Here is a 22,604-nt window from a genome sequence, read left to right as displayed (position 1 = left end):
GAGTTCTTCACTAGGTGATTAATGATGGATCAGGGTTCATTTCAAGAGTTTTTCACACCTTCTAAGATGGTACAGCTGCCTGTTACATCAGCACAGGTGGATCCATTATTGCCATCAACAGAGATGGGTATCTTCAGGGCACATGTTCTCATGTCTGCCCAAGGAGAATTACCACAAGTAAGTCATTTGTGTAAGAACAAAGAAATAACACCCCACTCGTAGCCTGAGGTGGCAGATGTGCATTATCCTCAACAGCTGTATTGTCTGAGTCACCAGCATTCCAGTCTTTTCACACTTGTGGTTAAGTTCTCCTGGGATCATAGAGTACCTTAAGTCCCTCCCCACAGTCAAAATTAGTAGGCATATTTAAGGAAAAGAGAAAAGGTGAATACCAGAGACTTTGTGTAAGCCAGGACACTGTGACAACAGAGATGAGCCCAGTATGAGAAATTCTGTTACAAGCAACTCATTCAGAATGCCCCACTGAAACAGCTGCATAAAGATACACATTGACAGAAGCTTTAAAACAGCTTATAAAATCTTTCCATGGGTCGTCATTGTTCCTCTTTTACCTACAGATATTCCCCTCTATGGCCACTGAAATGGTTCTTCGTGCCTCACGATTGGACAGAAAATAATTCCTTGCCTTCTGGACTGCTTTCAGTGAAGTAATGAAATGGCACCAATGAACAGAACATTCAAAGGTGTTAAAATATGGCACAATCAAACTGCCTGAACTTGAAATACATATCATTTACTCTTCAGAAGTAGCATATTAATGTGGAGACTAAACACAATAGGTAAATTCAAGTTTACATCCACACCTCTAAGAAAATAATTTGAGGTTCTTTATGGTCAAGGCAGATGAACTGGCCTGAGAACAAGACAACATTACCCAACCATCTCTAATGGTCAAGGCAGTTCCTACTCTGTGAAGCTGTAACAGTACTGCACTCACAAGCCTTTTCCAGAATATGCTGCCAACACTCAAACCAAGACAACTCCTCAAGTAAATGCTCAGGAACTGACTTATACAAAGTGGTTTTATTCCCCCCAGAATGGCCACCCAGAGATCACCTCTGCATTTTCTGAAAAAAATACAGTTCTTTTAGGACTGTCCTACTGTCTGTGTGTTATGCACAGGACACTAAGCTTTGCCTTAGTATAGCAGAGGAAGTTAGGTTTTTATGGTGGTAGTCATTTGGTCTTGCTTTTTCAGGATAAGAAAAGAAAAAGGACCCTTTCAGGCATGTTGAGATAAAATACCTATCTCCTGTCACATAATAGACATAGAATAGTCCATAGAACCATCCTATGATGCGATTTCCAGTCACATATTGTGAAATAATCCAGCAGGCCATTGGGATGATTGACACAGCCACAGCTGGTGGCAGGTTATGGGCTGGGTACCCTACACACAGGAGGATCCCAGACCCAGATTGCACTGTGTAAACATATAGTTGTCAGCGTGCAACACCTAATAACTGAAGCTCTCATACTGCTCAGTCACTTGAAAACAAAAAAACCCCCCCCAAAAAAGGCACAAGCAAAGAAAAACCCCCAACAATGATAAACAAGGAGCTTCTGTAGTCCCCCACCCTCTTTAAAAGTTCAGTGAAAGCCATAATATAGAAAGTCTAAAGGCCAGCCATCTCTCCACTGGAAAGCAGGCTCTTTTAACAGTTATAAATAAAAACCTACAGAAGCTGGTTTGGAACAACATAAGTAACATGTGTATTTCATTATTTTATATTCTGAAAATCAACAGTCTTTAGGTTCACAGTTGCACAGAATTTATCTACATGGAAATACAGCAAATCACCCATTCAGTTACATTTAAAGTCTCTCAAACAGTGTTGAGAGCAAGTATTTTATACAGATTTAAAATATTAAGACTTTACAGGAAGGTAGTATAAAAAAAGAACTAAATTTGAAGACTCAAAGTGACTACAATTCATCATCTCAAATCACAGCACTGTGCAGCAATATGCTTCTGCCTATTAAGGTGAAAATTCTAAGAGGATAGAAATGAATTCAAAATAATTACTTCTTAATTAAAGAAGACTCAACAGAGAAAGTGCAATCGTTGTCCCCATCTTTTCTACTCAGCCCAATTCCACATCAAAACCAGGCACTAAGATCTGACTGCCGTAGTCAGAAATACAAGGTCAGAAATTAGGAATTTATCTGACTGTGAAAAATGAAGGTACAAATTCCATCTCTCAGAATTAATATATGCTTTTTCCACAATTCAAGAGTAAAAGATACAAAACTAATTCCGTGAGACCATTTGTATGTGTCTCGCTGCATTTGAGAGAAATAATTCTGGACAGAAGACCAAGAAAATCTAGCAGTCTACACGTGCTTCATGTTTTCTGGCAGCTGAAGGCACAGCCATACCAGCGCCCATTCGGGCAGCTGCTGCAGCCCAATGGTGCTTGCCAAGTCCTACCCATGGAAGCAAATCTGCAACAGAGTAACAGCTCAAAACCTGAACAACTGCTGTAAAGCAAAGGCTGGAAGTGGCACAGTCTGGGGGGAGAGGGGAAAATAGAACAAACACCAAAAAAAGCAAACATTGAACAAGAAAATAAAACAAAACAATCCCCCACCCCAAGCAAACACAAGAAACTCCAACAAAACCAAACCTCCTGAAACAAAAACCATAAATCCACCAGGAATCTCACCAGATGCTCCTCAAAATCCCTGAAAAACTGAGGACAAGGAAAAGTTAGGAAAAGGATGGAAAAATGCCAGGGTAAAATTATCACTAGTAAATGAATCAGATAAAAGCACCTTGAAAAGCCAGTTTTAAAAGCTCAGAGAAACTCTAACTTCCTTAATTGAACACTAATTTTTGCATGAAATTGAATGTTAACATTTATTCTATAAAGTTGTGCGGAGCCATCATGATCCTAATCCCAACTGCTATCAATTTACCTAGTAACTGCAAAAAAGCTGAATTCCCCAGCTGCAAACACCTAACCAGAGCAATATAGCATCACATTCAGCTGCCAGTAGATCTGGGTAGCATAATTAAATATTTTTTTAATGGGCATTTAACAGCTATTTCAATTACATATATTCCCCTTACTTTGATTAGAAACTGTCAGGTACCATAATTTCAAACCAAAACCTAATAAAGCATCACCACATCTCCTGCTTTCAACATTCCCACTAGGAAATTTTGATCATGAAAGCACAAGTGCAGTGTTTTCACTTGGTTTGTTGTTGTTTTTTTCACGTTTCATTGTTGACAAAACTAAGCTGATCAGCTGGGGAGGGGCATACTGTCCTTTGGGTGGGCAGAGAATGGCAAATAGAAATAATTTCAACGTTGGCTCATACTTCTGACAACTGGGCTTTCCCTCCTTCTTTATTCTTTTATGTTTCTGTTCAGGGCAGTTAGTTTGGTTGGCCTAGGCATTCACTTTTCCCCACGCCATGTTACAGGTACAGCCAACTTCGCTTCTCTTGTGGCAATAAATTGTGTGAAGCAACAAGTCACATAAACTGGTTTTTAAAGACTAAAAGGAGAACCAGCCATGAGCCACTCAGCACGCACAATCCTTGCCTGTTGTCTTTCCCATTTAAAGCATATTTTCATAATCTTTTATTACCATGTTTTAAACCCCCCTGTCAGCTGACATAGGTCATGTTGCACCTTGCCCTTTTTGCTCTTATCCCAACATGCTTGCACTATTTCATCTGTATTGGTCTCTTAGAGCACTTATCTTACCAAATAACCAAGATCCCTGCCTTTCCTTTGCAGCAGCAGCCAACTTGCTTAATATTAGCATCCCAAAAGATTACATAGCAGCTTCCAAATCCTGCCAAAATCTCTTTTTCAAAGCCCTTGTTCCCATCAAATTACTGCTCTCCTCTCCCCTCTTTCATGTCGGATCTGAACGCTGCCATTGAACACATGCCTTCACCTTGATCACTCAGGGATTCAGTCTGAAATTCATCAAATACTGGCTACTGACTTAAAAAACCCATTGTTTCCTGTAAAAAGGCAGATCTTCAATACCTTAAGCTGCAGTGGAAGGTCCTGGTCAGTGGTTGGGATAGTGAGAAACAAGTTTAATTCTCTGCTTCCATCGTCTGCCATGGTGCTCCAGGAAAGCCAGGCAATGGCCCACTAACACACTGCAGCCAGGCCAAGAGACCAGCAGCTCTTCAACAACACACAGTGCTGCACATACATTAGCCATTAGCACAGGCTTCCCAGTGCTTCCCAGCAGGCACAACTGCATCTATCTGCAGCAGAGAGGTTTTCATTAACACCACTGAGGATATTAGGGTACTTACAAGAGATGTGTTTTCAACATTTCATTTTGGATGAGTGAGGATATTGCATTCAAAGTTTATTTCCAAGTGTAATGAATTCGATAAAATGTCATTAACATTTTCTTTCTTGATTTCATTAGCTGTTCAAATCTGTTGCAAGAGAGCCTATGAGCCCCATGCAGAGACCAAGAGGGCCACCATTTGAAAGATTAGCATAACAAGCTCTTTATTCTCTATTACTACACTGTGTAAGTGACTTTTCATGCAAAGCTTGATCTTGAAAGGTCTTTTTTGATTGAATCCTCGGTCCTCTCAGAATTCTGCCTCTGTTCAATGCAGTGACAGGGAGACAGAGGTCTCAAAGACCAGTACACTACTCTTCCAGAGTCTCCATAGACATATCAAGTGCTGCAGGCATGAACCACCAGTGCAGCAGTTTGAAAGGGCCATATTACCTGGTCAAACCAATTCAAAGTTACTTCCATCTGAAAATGGAATAATGCTGCAGCTGAAGCCTATGGACACACAATGGCAGATCTCAGGGAAGGACCACAGCTACACCACAGTCAACACATCTTAGCCCAATGCACCACTGTGGGAATCCACTAAGTCTGCGAATTTCTTCATCTATAATTCACTGATCACCTGTCATGGAATTAGTTCAAGAGTTAAGTTGCCTTAGATGTGAATAGCCTTGCTGTTTGTGGCCTTTTTGTTTTTCTTATTTGTTAAATACAGTTTTTGAGCTGACTTGAATCGAAACACAGAATCTTGCGTAAAGGCATCTTACCAGAATTTGTGGTATTCCCTTATAAACCATTAATCCATAAAAATAGTTCTAAATTACAGTGTAAACAAACACAGCATCAACATCTGTGATGGATAGTTATTTGCCTTCTAAAGGAAGGGGAAAAAAAAGAGAGGCTTCTTTCACTTCTCAACCTGAGCAAATTAGGATAGATATTAAAAAAAAATGTCATCCTTATTTCTATTACTGCCATTATGGAACTTTGTCTTCAAATACAGACCATGCTCAACAAGAAGAAGCACTTCCTGGAAAGAAACTATCAGAGAAACTGTCTGAAGTGCTAACTCACTCAAAATCTGATAAGTGAGAGAACAGCACCAAGGCAGGAATTTCCATGCAAAACACTTGCAGTCATGACTAAAAGTGAAACAAAACAAAACAAATATAAAAAACTAATCCTATACTAGATCTTTAAAAGGATTCTAACTTTGGTAGCAGATGAGAGCACCAAGTTCTCCTTCCATGACAAATCAACCTCTCCCTCACACTGAGGGATTTGATATCCCAAACAAAGAGATTTCTTGGCTGTCTCATCCCCATCCTAGAGCCCTGCTCTACTCCTGTACCCTGCAGAGCTCCAGTGAGAGCAGTCCAGGGGTAGTGAGATTGGCGCTTTTCTCTTCCTTAACCCATGTAAGGGAAAGCTGGTTCTTAAGATACAGGAAACAAATTAAAAACAATCAATTCTCATTACAATAAAGCACTGTACCTTCCTTGCCAAGTGCCATGAGATAGGCTTTCCTATAAAGCTTTCTTACCAGATAAATTCTCTGCACGGGCACAGTAACACTAATACAAAAATCTCTAAAAGAAGTGTCTTCAACAGACAGCTTTCTTGGTTTTCTCACATTGTATTACTGGAAATTCATAAGAAGCCAGGGCAAAAATTAATGAACTAATGAATTGAAAAGGGAAACACATACATAGGTTGATACGAAGTTAAAGCTACTGATGAGAAATGAAGTTTGTCAATTCAAACTCAAGAACTGAAAACAACAAAATTATTGTTCATGTTTTACATGGAAGGCCGCAGTCAAAACATTTTGTACACAGACAACTTAAAACTGCAACTTAATTTAAGCCATTCTGTAATCATGACAAGGTCTTCATTAAAATGGAGACACTAGCACCTAAAGTTTTAATTTCCCTAGCACTGTCCTTCAGTATCTCAAAACTGAAATATCCATTTTAGAATTCCAACAGAATGAACATCTCATACAATTTTAACACTGATATTGAAAATGGAGAACTTTTATACTGTGCAAGCTGAAAAGCTCTGAGGATATGGTGCAGTATTTTCAGTGTGACATAACACTGCAGCAAACAAGGTAGAAAAAGCATCACAAGTTGTTATGATTCACTTAAAACCAGGAACAGAAGCCCAAAAGAGCTGCTTTTTGTGATTCCATCTCATGCTGCTGCATTCATCAGAAAAAAATGCCAACTTAAATTCCAACACAGAAAACAGAACAGAAGAGTCTGCATTATTGTGCTTCCATGCACACAAGGCAGTTGATTTAAGCTGAAAAAAATATTACTGCACAAAGGACTTCAGAAGGGACAGTAAAGGTAACTTACCTTAGTAGTTTCAAGAGTTCACTAAGTCTCCTAATTCACTCCAATTCTTGGCCTATAGAAACTGCATTCCCCTCCTGAATATGGAGCAACAAACTTGCTTCCAGAGGATAAAAATCCTACCGAAAAGATGCTTCACATAATTTTATTTGCATGGGCAGATTTGGGGGAGGGTGTGTGTGTGTTGCTTTGGCTGTTGTTAAAAAACACATAGAGGAGCTTTTTGATCTCTGTAATGCATTGTTTGATAGAGTGTATCAGTGCACCAAAGAAAAGGTGCATGGTAATAGTTGCACCATGACAACTGCTTGCACAAAGTATTTCTTTGCTGGCTCGTCTGTGCCTTTTCAAGCTCACAGTCCTTCCTCCTCCTTGGTCCCTCATGTAACTTCATTCTTTACTTTTTAATACAGCAATGTCATTACAGCACAGCCTGCCATGTAGAGTCCATATGACTTGACTTTGGGCTGGCTGCTAAACCTGTATCAGTTAACAGTAAAGGGGGAAGACCAGAAAGATTACCAGCACATGCATTGGGTAATTTGCGTCTGTGCTGGTTTAAAGGTGAACCAGTAGGGGAAATGAACTCACCACGAGAGAGATTATAAGTCAGAGCTAAAATTTAATAAATAATATTACAATAGCAACACTGACACACAAGGGAAATTGCTTTCAACTCACAATACCCCAGCAGTATAACCCAGTGTCCTGGGGCACAAACCCAAGGGGGTTTGTTTGCCCTTGTGCTGAGACCCCTGTGGTTCCCCCAAGTCCAGAGCAAAAGGAAAAGAAAAACCTGTTGGTGCAGGCGAGGGCTGTGGTCTGGGTGAGAGCGGGGATCTCCTCCTGTCAAGGTCCTGCTGCTGCTCTGGATCTGACGAGAGGTTCCCGAGGTCTTCTTACCTGCCCCTTATGTACCCTCAGGGAGCTCTCAGTCCCTCCCCCTGGGCGGGGACTCACACAATGGGTGATTAACTCTGGGAGCCAGGGGGTGTTGAGCTGTTGATGGCCCATTAGCAGCTCCGCCCCCCTCAGGCTGGGTGTGAAGTGAGAATGGCTCCCTGGGCAGCTGCTGCTAATGGCCCATTGACCTTGGGGAATGAATAGAGGGGGTAGAATACACAGCTTTGATCACCACCACACAGGGTTAGCTGGTCCCTCCTGCTGAACTAGGACAGCGTCCTAATACGTGTTACAATTGTGCTACATTATGAAATGGAAGATGTTTGTGAATACCAGACAGCCAAATCAAGAAATGTATCAGTACTCTGTTGGTAGCTACTTATTCAGTGTTAGAAGCAAAAGCAGTGAGAATACCAATGGCTGTTACTGTGTGTAAGTGGAGAACAGGAGTTCTTTGCAACACAGGGTTTGAAAGGAGAAAGATTAGCAAATGTCCGACCACAAGTTTCCAGTCATTATTTTCCTGATAATTTCGTTCTTTCTTTTTTAAAAAAGGGCACAGGCATTATCTTTATTAAAAAAATATTGTTCTGCATGAAAGACAAAAGCTGCAATTAGTTCTCTTTCCCACTAAGTTCTAAACTAAGGGCAGGGTCCCTTGTCATGAGAGGAGAACTCAGAGCCTCTCATGTCTTAGTTCTATCCTGTTGTGTCAGCAGCCCACTCTGCTGTCCCATCCCTGCCACAGGGCAGGTTTTTTGGGCACCTCTTAGGCTGGATAATGTTTCTGGCTGCTGCATAGCATTTCTGTTCTCTCCTCCAGTAGTCTGATGTCAGAAGGTTTGCCCTTGTGTAAGCCTATATGGCTTACGGACAGGAAGGAAGAGAGAAAGTTTGGTGCACCTTTGAAAGCAAACTGTTACCAGCTCCTACCAAATCCACATTTATTTCATTACAGCTGCTGACTCAAGACAGTGGCTTTGAATGCTGCCCTGCCAAGTTCTTCCGGCATTTTGGCTCTCACACCTGAGAAACTCACACTATGTAGACAAGGTTACATTTTGGTATCTCTTTTATTGAAGCTAAATATTTGAAATCATCTTGTTTTGCAAAACTTACTTAGCTAAATCAGTAAGTCAAAGGAAAACATTCCAAGAGGCTTAAGTCTGTTAACATAAGTCAAACTCTGCAAAGGAGGAAGCACTTTTTACTGAGCTCAATTATATCATTGCAGTATAGTGGAATTCAATTTAGCTTAATTGGCTGTATTTACAGATCTGTATTAATGCCAAATATTGTGAAACAAAAGACAATGTAAGCTGGCTTCAAGAAAATACTTCAGAGTTGGACACCATTTTCCAATTTCTGAGTCACAAATCATTTTTTAGCTCTTTATGCTTATGTATTGAGCTCAGAATTCAGGGCCCAGGATTTCAGGTGTTGGGCAGTTCCTTCCCTTCATCCTCTTAAAAAGAGCTATTGCAAGTAAACTCAGATTTTGCATCCTTGCTTTGAAGAATTACTTCCTACAGATGTACATTACCATATCCCTCTTACAGTTTGATTTGCTGTTCTCCGTCCAAAACTATTCCTCCCATAAATAATGCTTCCTTACTTTTGCTATTAGCTGCATGACAGTTAGACACAGTAGTATTTAATAAGCATTTAAGGCTTAATTACCTTCTCCCCTGACATCCGATCCCGTGAGATCTCGGAAGCTCAGCAGGGTCAGCCCCGGATTAGTACTTGGATGGGAGACCTCCTGGGAAATGCCGGGTGCTGTAGGTTCTAGTCCTGAGGACTTCACTGGCACTGTCCAAGCTCGCTCGGCCGTGGCAGATGAACCTCAGGACTGAAACGGTGGGGCCAGTTTTGCACATGCTGAGCCTCACCTAAAATCCACTGCGCAGGCTGGAAGGGCACGTGGGGACAGCCCTGCCCAAACCTGCGTTCGCGAAGCCGAGCCACACACACACCTTTTCCCCAGTGTTATCAGAAATAAATAAATAAATAAAACCAGATATTGGTAAAAAAATCTTAGCTCTGTGCTCCCGTTCCCTTGCTTTAAAAAAGTTGATTTGCATATTAGATACAGTAAAATAAGTTCCTCCAATACTGTCATTTCTTCCTCTTATAAAGACAAATACACAGTTTGTTTATCACAGTTGCCCTCAAAAGGCAGTCTGTGGTCTTGATGTTTAATGTCACCATGGAATAGTGTGAATATGTTCAGCTTCTAATGGTGATTTTGCAGAAATAATGTTCATAAAGCACATGCTTCTCATGTTTTCCTGTATTTATGAGAAGACAGAAATCTCACAAAAAGCAGAATTATTTCTAAGATGACAACAGGGTATTAACCCATAAATACAAGCACAAGGTGTTAACCCATAAATACAAATGCCAGCACCTGGTGCAAACAGCACTTCTTCCAGTTTCTGTAGGAGTGATTTGCATCACTACAACTGCCTGAGGGAGACCTTTTGAGAACTGAAAGGACCGTGGTCATCACAGCTCACCATGCTGCCAGTCCAGTAACAATCCCTGCAACATCCTGACTTACCACATCTGCAGCATAGATTACATTTATACAGTGCTTTTTTTTTTCATTGAATCACAAATTGCTTCTCATGAAACAAGCAATAAAATTCCTTTCAGGGCATAAACACATAATTCAACAATTGGGGAAACTTGCAAACATTTTCAGAGTCAAGTCAAAAACTTCGCGACCTTTAGGAGTATCCCTAAAACACATGACAAAGAGCTGCTACTCCTTATATTTGTAGAATGTGTCAGGTTCCAGGTGAAAAAAACAGAACAGCAAACTGAATTTAAAAATTGAAAATTCTATTTCACTTTTTATGCCTTTGTCAGCTTCAGGCTTGATTATCTTCCCTCTGCTTTTGTGTTTGAAAATGTATTTTTCATTTTTGTTGGTCTCAGCCTGAATCCATATGGTTCTTATTCAGTTTTTATTAACAGTCCACTGCCCTTTTACTACTTCAATGTGGTATGACAAGAGCCATATTTTTATAGTATTAGACTGTGCATTTTGAGGTAGGACAGCTCATGCTTATTCCTCTAAAGTAACATGTTTATCTCTATGAGGCAGTAAAATATAAAAATCACACTTTTTGCTTCCAGTTTATTCCAGGAACACTGCAACTGTTGAAATGTTGATGAACTATCAGAGGCTGATGATTATGAAAATATCATGAGCTTCACTGTGCAGTAGTAATAATGCTAACCTCAAACTGTTATTAATGTAAAAGCCAAAAGCCAGGCTATTGCCAAGAATTGCTGTGAACTATTTCACTATTCTTTGAAAGACAAATCATCTATTATGTTTGTAATTTACTCTGTTTAGTCTCACTAAAGCAGAGACTCAAATTGCTAAGTAATGTAACTATTCACAAACACGAGTTGATGGTTAGTGTGCATATACCAACAGATAACCTATTCAGATCTCAAGATTTTAATCTATTAATTTTTACCTCCAGTTTCTCCCATCACTCAGTAACATTAGGAATTAAGTGAGGGGGAATTTGTTGCTTAACTAAACATGAAGCTCGAGAAGTTCCCCTGGACTTCCCTAAAGGTCATCTGGCTGATACCAAAGCAAGATCAGAGCCCAGAGTCCTCTTTCATAAGCACCGCTAGCACTGCATACAAATCATGAAAATTGCCATTTGTCAGCTAGTGGGAAGAGTGTAGAACAGATTTTAGGAGCACTTATTTCACTGGAATATCCCTCCAGCTATCTTTCCCATTGAACATACCAAAACAAATAAAGGAGTTACATTCTCAGCAGTATGGTTTTCCCTGGTGCCTATTATTAACTTCATCTGTAGCCAACACACACTTCTAATATAGACTGCATAACGTACCTGATATTATCGTAAATTGTTGCCTTAATCACAAAGCATTATGCAACACATTGTGCTGAGGCCTCCAACATTGTGGTAATAAAATCCACAGGTAAGAAAGGATGCAAAAATGAATTACATTGATACCAAAATTTTGAGGGTATATACAAAAATAACCCAAAAACAACACACCAAAAAATCAAAAACAAAAACACAGAACATTTCACCCTCAACAGCCAATCATGTGGTAATACAGTTAATTCAAAGCTATTTTTAAACCATATTTGATGAAGACCAACACCACCTGTATTGCAAGGGCTGAGAACACCACAGAACAATTTCAGGCAAGGTATTGCATTACTTACACTGCTTTCAAGTGATTTTCTGTGCAAGTAAGGCTGGATCCACTGAGATAAATAAGTCATGCACTTCTTTTGATCTTTACCTTGAAGTTCAGCAGACTCCTGCAAATCAACCTGCACTTATTCATCCCGTGGACATTTAAAAGTGTAATAGCCATAAGTCCATCAAGAAGAGAAAGTGATCCAGCCACATTGTAAGGAAAGCTACCAGAGGAACAGAGAAAAGTAGACCAGTCCCACATAATCACTGCATCAATCACACATGTGTTCCAGGTCTTCATCACTGCTGTGTGACCACCTCTATAAACTGGAGCAACTTCAGCAGATTTTTACAGAGATTCAGTCTTTTACATGCCTCATAACCAGTTAGGAAAGCAGTTTCAGGGTAAGATGGTTCATGTTCCACTGACTCACACACACCACACTCCCCTTACAATGGATGTATTTGTAAATAATGAAACAGGCATTTGGCTTTAAAGAGTTAACTGAGATGTTGTAGAGTGTTCATTCCATGCCAAGAACTGTGCCTTACCCTACCAAGGATCATCAGCACTATGTAAATACCAAATAGTTTGTTCTGTCCTAAAGATTGATGTCAAGAATGCACTTCAAACATCCTTATATTCATAGGTGGATAAGATGTTCACTCAGGAGAAAAAACTCCCCAATGTCAAGCATCATGAGTCAAGTGAACAAAGTTGAAAAGTTCAACATGAGAAGAATGAGTAAAAAGACCACTAGGAGAGGATGAAGGCTGGAATGACCCTTAGATACGACCCCTAAAAGAAGATTCTGGCAAAACTCCACCTCTAACTCCACCTAAACTCCACCGGTTATGAATATGCATGTAAAATGCTGTCACCCCACACCAACACTGCATAAAATCCCTGATATTCCTACTAAAAGTTGGAAGTGAGCCTCCAGCAGGATTAACTGCTTCACTTCCCTGCGCAGCAGATAAATACCTTTTTGCTAACAGATGAAACCTTTCTCTCAGCAGGGTTCATTCCAGCCTTTCTCAGCATCAGGAATGCGTTTCATTACCCAGTGTAAATGTGACTCTTGCTAAAGTTATACAGAAACAAACATCTTATCCTCTAGCTTACAAGAATTTACAAATGGCAAAAGAAAACACCATCAAATCACACAACATGAACAAAGTATTAGAAAAACATCATGCTAGTATTGCTCATCTAAAAGACAAATTTACCTAAAAGTTCAAGGTGCTATTCAAAATTTCAAAGGCAAGTAAGACAGCACTTTTTCTATACCATATTTAAGTGACAGGGGCAATTTTCAAAATGCAGTAGATTGAAACTATATTAATTTTTGCTAGATGCAATTATGTGCATTACATAACATGGGTTTATTTTTACACTCTCAAATCTCTATTTTGGCTTCACAAGATGAGCAACTCAAGTCTGTGGCAGCAATTTCTCTCTCACTCTCTAATGTAAGGCTATTGCACAGTTTCCCATTTAGAAAAGACAGCATTAATCACCCTTATTTTAAACCTCAGATTACTTTGCTTCTAGTTAGCAGCATTAAGTGTACTCCACCCACACGTCCTGCAAGCCAAATGTTGTGAAACAGCCATTGCAAAGAATGAAATTAGAAGTTAGAACCATCTGAGAAGAGAAAGTCATGTTATATATGCATGCTATTGCTTTTCAGTAAAGCTGTGCAAATGGGAAAGATGTTGGCCATGAATATTTATTCCAATTATATCACAAGCTTGGGCAGTTAAATGCCTCCCTGACATCCGATCCCGTCAGATCTCGGAAGCTCAGCAGGGTCAGCCCCGGATTAGTACTTGGATGGGAGACCTCCTGGGAAATGCCGGGTGCTGTAGGTTCTAGTCCTGAGGACTTCACTGGCACCGTCCAAGCTCGCTCGGCCGTGGCAGATGAACCTCAGGACTGAAACGGTGGGGCCAGTTCTGTGCACGCTGAGCCTCACCTAAAATCCACTGCGCAGGCTGGAAGGGCCCACCCACGTGGGGACAGCCCTTCCCAAATCTTCAGTCGCGAAGTTTGGCCATACATCACAAGCTTAAATGCTACTGTAGTTAAAACCTTCCCATGTCTGCTTTCCATTAAGTTACCATTAATGAGCTTTACTATTCATATTAAAACAACAAAAACAAAGGTCTCGTAACTGGAATCCCACAAATACCATCATAAAGAAGTCAGGGCAGAAATTCATTTGCAACCCTAGCAATGGGATTTCCTGCTCAGGAAACCACTCAGCTTTGCCAGGCACCCAGCATGGAACAGAAACACCACTGCAAGTTTTGCTGCTAGCACCAAGGTGGTCTTAACTCAATGACACTGTACAGACAAGGAGTAATTAATAAAAATACATACAGAATATGGCCTAAACCAAACAGACCTGACTTGCAGCTCAAGACTAGTTTCTGATAACAGGAAACATAGACAACTGTTATGTCATCCTTTAATATTGTGCTACTGAATATAAAACTACGTATCAAAATTATAATCCATGTGCTAATTTAAGCTAATTTTGGATTATTCAATACATATTACCATTAATTTATGTCAAGCCATCTTCAAAAGTTACCCATTTACACTTAAATTTGTTGATTAGAAGGTTTATTAGGTCAAAATATGCATGTTCATTTTGCACCATTTGAATTCACAAAATCCATGTAGCAAATCAGCCTATCAATATAACTACAGTGTGGGTACCAATGCCTTAGCCCATGTGCCAACAACATGCTTCCTGTCCAGCCTACTGGTTATGGGGAGGAGGAAAAAACCCAAAAAACCATTGAAACCACCCACTCACACAATAAGATACTACATTTTTGTAAGTTATTCCAATGCTACAAAATCTGATTACTTCATTGTTTTTTTAAAACAGTTTTCTCATTTGAAAATCTGCAGATAAAATGGTAAGTTCTGTAAAAAAACCCAAACAAAAAAAACCCCAACGTTGTGGAAATTTGGCCTCAACCCCTGGTTTGCACAGACCCACGTTAGGAGCTAAGCAGTCTGGCAAGGTCAGCCTGACCTTGGGGCAGCCAGAAGGAGAAGTAAACAACCTTACCTCCTTGCAAACAGTGACAGGCTGTCGCCAAAGGTGGGCTGCCCAGCGCGTGGACACCTCGTGAAGATGGCTTTCAGCCAATGGGAAAAGCCCCTCAGGTCATGATCAAAGCCCTTGGACCTATCCCAAGCCACCCCGGTTCACGTGTACCCCCTCAAAACACTATGTAACCTGTTCACCCCCCAATAAATTTATGCTGAACGTTCTTTTAACCTTTGGAGCCTGGACTTTATCTCTGCGAGAAGACATCCAGGTATCCGGACGCTGAACCCGGGGCACCGTGAGAGGTGGGCTGGCTAGGACATGGAAAAGCCCCTCGCTTTGACACAGCTCGAGTAATTTTTCCCTATAACCCAACCATGCATATTTTCTCTAGAGAAATTGTCTATTACTTTAGTTCTGAATACCAACATGGACAGTTAAACTGATATGCTCCGCATTTTTCACAGATATTCCAGGCAGAAGTATCACAGTTGTTATACCTAATATCACTTCTTTAGATGCCAGAAAAGAACCTGGTTTGTCCACTGGTACGATATCTAACTATACCCAAGATTCCATAGTATTCCTGGCTATCAGACAGACACACAAATGCTCATTGCAAAACATAATTGAAAAAAAAAATTCTTCCTGAAAAATTTCCCAGAGGATAAGGAAATGTTTTATTTTTCCCTGAACAAGTAACATTACATACTTATCTTCTGGGGCTACACCACTGCAAACAATTAAGTTTTTAATACATTTCTAGCAGCCACATGCAGCCATATGTTTGCACAGGCATTAGTTTCTAGAAGAAGAGGTTTATAAAAAGTTTTAAAAGGGAGACTAGAACATTATCACTTTCACTCTCACTTCCTAAAATCTGTCTTGCTCCTGATGACAGACATAAGTGAAATGCACATACATATGTTCAGATTGCTCAAACTGAACAGCCCTTGTGGAAGAGATAGCTTTATTTGCAGTTCTTTTTTTTATAGACATACAAACATGTAACATTACAAACACAGGTGTATTTTACTTGTTGGCTCAAAGATCAATCAGTATGGAGAATATACAAATAGATATGCGAGCATTTTAAAAAGGAAAACAAAACCCACAGTTCCCACCAGTCATGCAGTGAAATTGGAGAGCTTCACTGGGCTGAGTTAGGATAAGGTACTGAATGATGAAGCTTCAGTAGTTGTGGACTCCCCTCTAAGTGAAAATGGTTATTCTGTCCCTCAGAGCAGCAGCCCCTTTATAACAGCATTTTATGCACAGAAACTCTCACTTACTTTTAAGGATGATTTGGAAAAGATTGACCACATGGACAAGCTCTAACTCCATTCTATATAATCACATTGTTATGGGTTCTGTAATCACTGTCTATATTAAAGAACATTTAAAACACCCAGAAAAGTATAACAGAGAACTAATGCATCAGTTCGCTCTGAATCAAAGCTTCTCTAAACTTGAAGGCACTGGCTCTAATTTCAAGGGGTGAAGGCAGGCTATGCAGCCACAGGAGGATCAAAACATCTTTTGATATGTCACACAGGTGCAGGAGCCGTGGCATCACTTGAGCAACAGCAATGAACCTTCCTGTGTCTTTAGGGCATCTAGCAACCTTTACCCTACCCTTGCATTTTCAGAGGCTACAGTCATGAGGACAAACCTAATGCAGTGTCAGTATGCTCCAAAGGCACAAGATTAACTTCCACTCAGAGGAGATAGAGCCTGAGTATGACTAAGAGGGACCATGCACTTTTCTTACCATCTCACATAACAACTCAGAAGATGAGCTGTAATTTGGATTCACAAAAAAAGCATCAAAACAGACCACATAGCTGTAAAATACTCAGAAGACTCTCAGGCCGGGGGAGGCTGAGGGGAGGGCAAGATGTTCGAAGACTTTATCACTGCCGTGGAACAGGGAATTAAGCAATTAAAACTGTGAAAAGTGGACAAATTACCAGTTCCAGATGAATTGCATTGCAGAACAGAAATGGGAGAAGCAAGAAAACAGAAACGAGTGCCTTTGACGAGTATCTTAACAGCACAGCTGAAAGAGGGGCAGTTTGAGAACAAAGGTGAAAGGGTAGTTAATTTACAGAAGCTTATCTGCTTTGGCACAGGAACATTTTGAGGTAGTTGGTCTGTAAAGTAATCTTGCTTTCCTTGTGTTGATAACTAGCACATATTAATAGAAATCCAAGAGTTCTTATTGCAGCTTCATTTTTGGGAACTCAGCAAGGCTGTCCTGTACTAGCTTTTTAATTATATTAGCACTATCTTCATACTCACACAGGCTTCTTGTTTAATCATTCTGCTCAATAGCAAACCCTCCACAAACTCATTCTTGCCATGAGGCCATGGAAGATGTACCATCATTTCACATACCACAATAAAGGTAATGTGAAAGACAACCCAGACTTCCCTCAAAACCTTCTCAAAGGCAATTTTGCTGAAGGTGCTGCTGCTTACACACTGTTCATCTCCGTTGTAACTCACTTCCAAAAGCCTCTTCTACACTTTCCTGGAGGTGCTGGACCCCCATCCAAGCCAAGAAGGAGAATAAGGGGTTATCCTGCTCATGCCAATGTAAGGGGCCATACATACATCTCACTATGCAAAGGTCTCGGTGGAGAAGGCTTTGCTCACACAGACACAGAGAACTCTGCTCTGGTACTAAGATTTTCCAAGTAAGCATGTCCTAAGAGGGAAGGTGACAAAACTTGCTAGTCCAGCTCTTCAGAAGTGCCAGCTATGAAATTCTTGGTTTACAGCCTCATAGACTTGCTGCAGATGTTAATCAGGACATACCAACCAGGCTCATGGCCATACAATGGTATCAGGTGTGCCTATTCCCTTATTGCCCACTGCAGGGAGAGGCTTCAGTCTCCTCACACCTTGTTGGAAAAGGAAGGACTTCATGGCTGCAACTCAGTCTCACTTTACACTGTAAATAACCATGGGTAAAGAAAAATGCTATTATTAAGACAAGCAGAAGCCAGAGAGTACAACTGAGGATTACACCTCATTGAACTGTGGAGTATCTCCCACTCCAATAACCTTCACAATGACAGAAGCTCTAAAGAGTAAAATTTGTGCCTAATAAAGGTTTTTCCTTGTAAAAGATATTAAAAGTAAACTTAAGAAAACCCACAGTAAATAGTATTAAAGAAATGAACCAGGAGTGTGATGAAAAACACAGGTGACAATGCTTGAATATGAAAAAGTATGCTTATGGTGTAAGTTAAGAAAAATGTAACACGGATATCCAACACTTTCTATTTCTTGGGTATACAAGCAGAATTTTTACTAAAAGAAATATTAAACAATAAGCTCTCAGATAAATGTACAAACATCAACACACTTTTTTTTAATTGAACATTCCTGAGCAAGATTTTTCTAATAATTTTCTTTCTAGCTATGAGTTTCACAGATAATCATCCATAAATATTTATTCTAATTACAGCAGGTCTTTGATATCTATGCAACAAACTAATTCATATGGTTTATTCCTTCCTGAATCTGGTTCTGCCAGTTCAAAATACAAACAGCTGAATGGGGAGAAAAAGTTTATCAGAGTTTTAAATCCTTTCTTAATACTTTGTCTCCCTAGGTTTCACAGGAAGCCACTCATCTCATCCAAACAGCTTCAAACAAGACATTGCCACGGGAAAGAAACTGGTAGAACTGTACAATACCATTACATTGGATACAAAGACAATGATAGTGCAATGTTGGCACATTTCAGGAGGGCTGGTGGAAGCAGGTCTTGGATATTTTTTACTCTAAATTTTAGCTCTTCATATCATGCTATCTTGTCAGACTCACATGTTCATCTGTCCCATCAACAGTGCAAAGGCAACTCTGGCAGCCTCATTTTATTATTGCATTTATTATGTCAAGCAACACAACGTTTACTTGGAAGTTCCCCATTAGATGAACTGCTCTAGATGAGCATGTGGAGAAATGCTACCAGAACACAAGTTTCCTCTTGTCTTCAGTGCAGCTCAAACAACCAGCACAGAATTTATCATTGATGACTTGTGAATATAGCAGCATACACCCTGTACTCCATTATCTCCTGTAAAAGACACCAAGTACAGCAAATTCACTGTACAGACATGCTGTAGAAGACAAGGTCTTGCAGACAGCATTCTATCACTTTTTCTTGTGCACATGACAAGAATTAATTTATTTTTCTCTCTTGTCTCTAATATTAAGATATACATCTTGGCATTAATCATTAATTATAACCAACATCTGACAGCTCTTCTTTATGACAGACTTTTACGAGTTTTCCATCTTTCCTCTGCTGATGTTTGACAGTCTATGGATGACATGGAGTAAAGTGGAAGAAGAACAATTAAACACACAAAGATAATTTTAAACCATCTGACTTTAAAAGCAACCAACCTGTCCAGTATTCTTAATGTGAAACAGACATTTTCTGGTGCAGATTTCTTTTGCAAGCCAGTAAGGTTAATATGAAAAAACTGTCTAAGAACTACATTTCCTTTCTAGAGAGACAGAATGAATAAATTTCCCCAGTTTCTGCTAAAGTAAGCTGCACTTAACAGTCCTTGGCACCTTTACATTTTCTATTTTAAAAGTCACCTCATCCTGCTTTATTTTATCCTAAGAAACAACTTAAACATTAAAATTCATGCTAGAGCATATGTGCTCCAGACAGAAGACAGCCACACACCTCCAAGAACTCTAAACTTATTTGAAAAGTGCTTCTTTTTTTGCTCTTTAACTATGACCACATTGGAAAGAGCTTGAGGCTCCTTTTAAAAAACTGCATCATAAAAGAGACTCTTCAGCCTTATACAAATATCTCTGCTAATAATTTAGCCTGAACTTTACTATCAATTCTCAAAACCACACTCCCTCCAACCAAACACACAAAGCTTAGGAAAGTCTGATCCTCACTTAAGAAAAGACCACATTTCAACAGGCACGCAGCATTCAAGGATAATATTATTTACTATTGACAGGAGTTCCTAAACAAATCATCAATACTCACATAATTATCTGCTAGAGGTGTGCTGGGAAGTATCATCATGAAAGGAATGACCAACAAAAGTAACATTACTTACCTCGGTGCACCAACACAGGAACTACTAGATGTACAAAGAAGAATAGAGGGTTTATTTTTTTTGTTGTTTGGTTTTAGTAAAGAGGACAGCATAAATCATTTTGGTATTCTTCCACCTGCACATGGGAAGGCACACAGGGTGTAAATGACAAGAAAAACTTAGATAAACGAAAGATACTCAAATGTATGCAGTAAGTAACAACCTAGATTTTGAATCAAAGCACACACATGCTTCAAAAAGAAGAGACACTAAAGGAGAAAAAGACACAGAGAAGTACCAATTACTGACAGTTATGAAGACCTGGAATTTGGTAAGCTGCATATGGATTACTTTCAGAAACACATCTCTCAACACATGGAAATAGCTCACTACAGTTGCAAACCACAGATCAAATACAGATTACAAACTACACAAGTTAGAAACAATTACATAAGGCTTTACAGCACAGCTCCAATTCTCACTGCACACAAGTTCCTTCAGAGCAGCCAATTCCCAAGATTAAACCAGATCACTTCTCAAGAAACAATAATAAATCATATCAGATGCCTTCTTAAAGACTATAAAACTCCCCTCACAAAGCTAACAGCTCACAAGAACAGTACGAAATAAAATGGTTTTCCTTACCTTTGCTGAGAGTGCCTGTGATGAGCTTAAAAATAGTCCGGGCAAATTTGGCAATCCCATGCTTGCACCTCTTTGAACAGCCACTCATGGTTCAGATGGGTAGAAAAACTCTTCTCTGTTACAAAGTCCAGAAATAACAAAAAAATAAAAAGCAAGTCCTTTACAAAGTTGAGATGACAGGTTGTGCGATGCACAGAACTCTGCCCTCATGCACCAAGCCCCAGGCTCTGCACTGAGGTTTGCCGCTCTGAAGCTTCTAGGAAGGATTGCAAAGGGGCGATGTGCATCCCCTTTTATTGAAAGGTGCAGCTCTCCTATCAGCCTCTCGGCCGGGACAGCACAGACGCACAGACCTGCCGCGATGCCCTAACAGAAGCTGCTGAGCACAAAAACACCACAGCCAGTCGGAGAGGAGGAAGGTTTGCCTCACCAGGCTGTGCCCCGTTTCAGGGCTGCCACCCTGGGCACTGGGAATGCAGCAAGGAATGCTGGAGTCAGAGACTGCTGACTGCTGCGAACAAAAGAGGCTGCTCTTTGAAGACCGTTTTCTTGGTGCTCTTTTCCAGCTGATTCCAAATCAATCTCTTCTAATTTCTGCAGCTTAGATGCTGCTCAGTTAGTGATTTGCTCAGCACTCAAGCGGCTGGCCTCGGGCTCGCCCCTCTGCAGCACCACACTACACTTTTCGCACCGTGCCCGTCCGGCGCTCACACGGCTCCCGCACCGCACAAGGGAGTTATCCCCTGGCAACAGCCGCAGCTCCGGCTCCTCCAGCTCAGCCAGTTACTGCTGCGTGCCTGGAATACTCCGAATAAAAAGGCTTGGTGCGTCCAGCAGCAAAGCGGAGGTACCTCAGACCCCCTAAGCGCTGGGCAGAATCAAGCACCTCTAGATTTAATTCATGCTGGCATCCTCTGAGGTGTTTTTTTAAAAATTCCCCAAATATCTATTTGCTTGTCCCGGTTACAAGGCTTACCTGAGGTTTCTCCTCGCACCTAGCTGCCACCCGTTAGATTCCTTCATCAGCCCTCTCTCTGCCAAACTGATCCGAAGCCAACCATCACCTCCGAGCGGCAACAGCTGAGTCCCGCCCTTACCCAGGGACAGGCGCAGCAGGCGGCTTTGCGCTTCAGGGAACAGCGATACGCCCTTCACTCCGGGAGCTCTAACCTGCTTTACCAGGATAACTGACATTCCTCAGGCAAAATTCAGGGCTTTGCCAAATGGCTCACGTTGCTCTGAGCCAAGCGACTCCCTGTCCCTCCCGGCTGGAAGTGCCTTCCTCCTCGTCCTCCACCCCTCACACGGGCACCCCGCGCTGCCCCCGCCCCATATGCTGCTCGAGCAGCGAGTCGCGGGGCAGTGTCCAGAGAGGATTCCCGCCGCGTGATTTTATCTCAGAAAAATTGTCTTTGGCATGTAAAAATCGACTTGAGAACAAAATGACCACCCTGGCCAGCTCGTGCTGGGGTTGCCAGCCCCGCGCTGAGCCGTCGGGCACTGGGCATTTTGCTGCCGCCTCACTTCCACTCAGTCCTCTCACATTGAGTTTCAGGTCTTATCAGGTGCAATAGTCCCCAGCTTTGGAAAACTTCCACAAAGCATCCAGGGAAAGCAAGGACGCGCTCATGAAGACTATTGCCCCCAGCCAGCACAGCGGGGAGGGCTCTGCGGCTGCCCCCGGCCCCTCACGGACATCCCCGGCAGCCGCAGCCCTCCCTTCGGAGCTGCACTCCCGCACAACCTTTCAGGTAAACATTTCTGTAAGTTTCTTCAAAGTCTGCATTTTTATTTATTATGCTCCACAGTACAAAAGTTTGCCAGCACAGCACTCAGAATACCCTTTGAGGCTCCGGTGACGAGCACTGAGGCCACCCCTCGCTCTGCAGGCAGGGAGTGGTCAGGGGCCCTCCTGCCTCCACATCCTCCCCACCTGGATTTCAAATACTCGAGTCCTGATGTTCCTGCCACCATCACCTCCACACAGTCCAGAGCCTTGATCATGTAGGACTTCTCC

General features: G+C 41.1%; 1 protein-coding gene across 1 annotated transcript in view; it reads right to left on the bottom strand.

Moving 5' to 3' along the window:
- KCNIP1 (potassium voltage-gated channel interacting protein 1) overlaps window positions 1–21,670 on the bottom strand; it is a 455,664-nt gene extending 433,994 nt beyond the window's left edge. The window contains exons 1-2 of the mRNA XM_071570533.1: window positions 21,564–21,670; window positions 20,588–20,702 (exon numbers count right to left, since the gene is read on the bottom strand). Coding sequence (XP_071426634.1) covers window positions 20,588–20,675 — 88 coding nt within the window. The 5' untranslated portion in view covers window positions 20,676–20,702; window positions 21,564–21,670. The remainder of the gene's footprint in view (window positions 1–20,587; window positions 20,703–21,563) is intronic.
- Between the last annotated feature and the right edge of the window lie 934 nt (window positions 21,671–22,604).

This window comes from Pithys albifrons, chromosome 15, assembly GCF_047495875.1.
Source record: "Pithys albifrons albifrons isolate INPA30051 chromosome 15, PitAlb_v1, whole genome shotgun sequence".
Lineage (NCBI taxonomy): Eukaryota > Metazoa > Chordata > Aves > Passeriformes > Thamnophilidae > Pithys > Pithys albifrons.
This window is presented reverse-complemented; position numbering and strand designations above follow the sequence as displayed.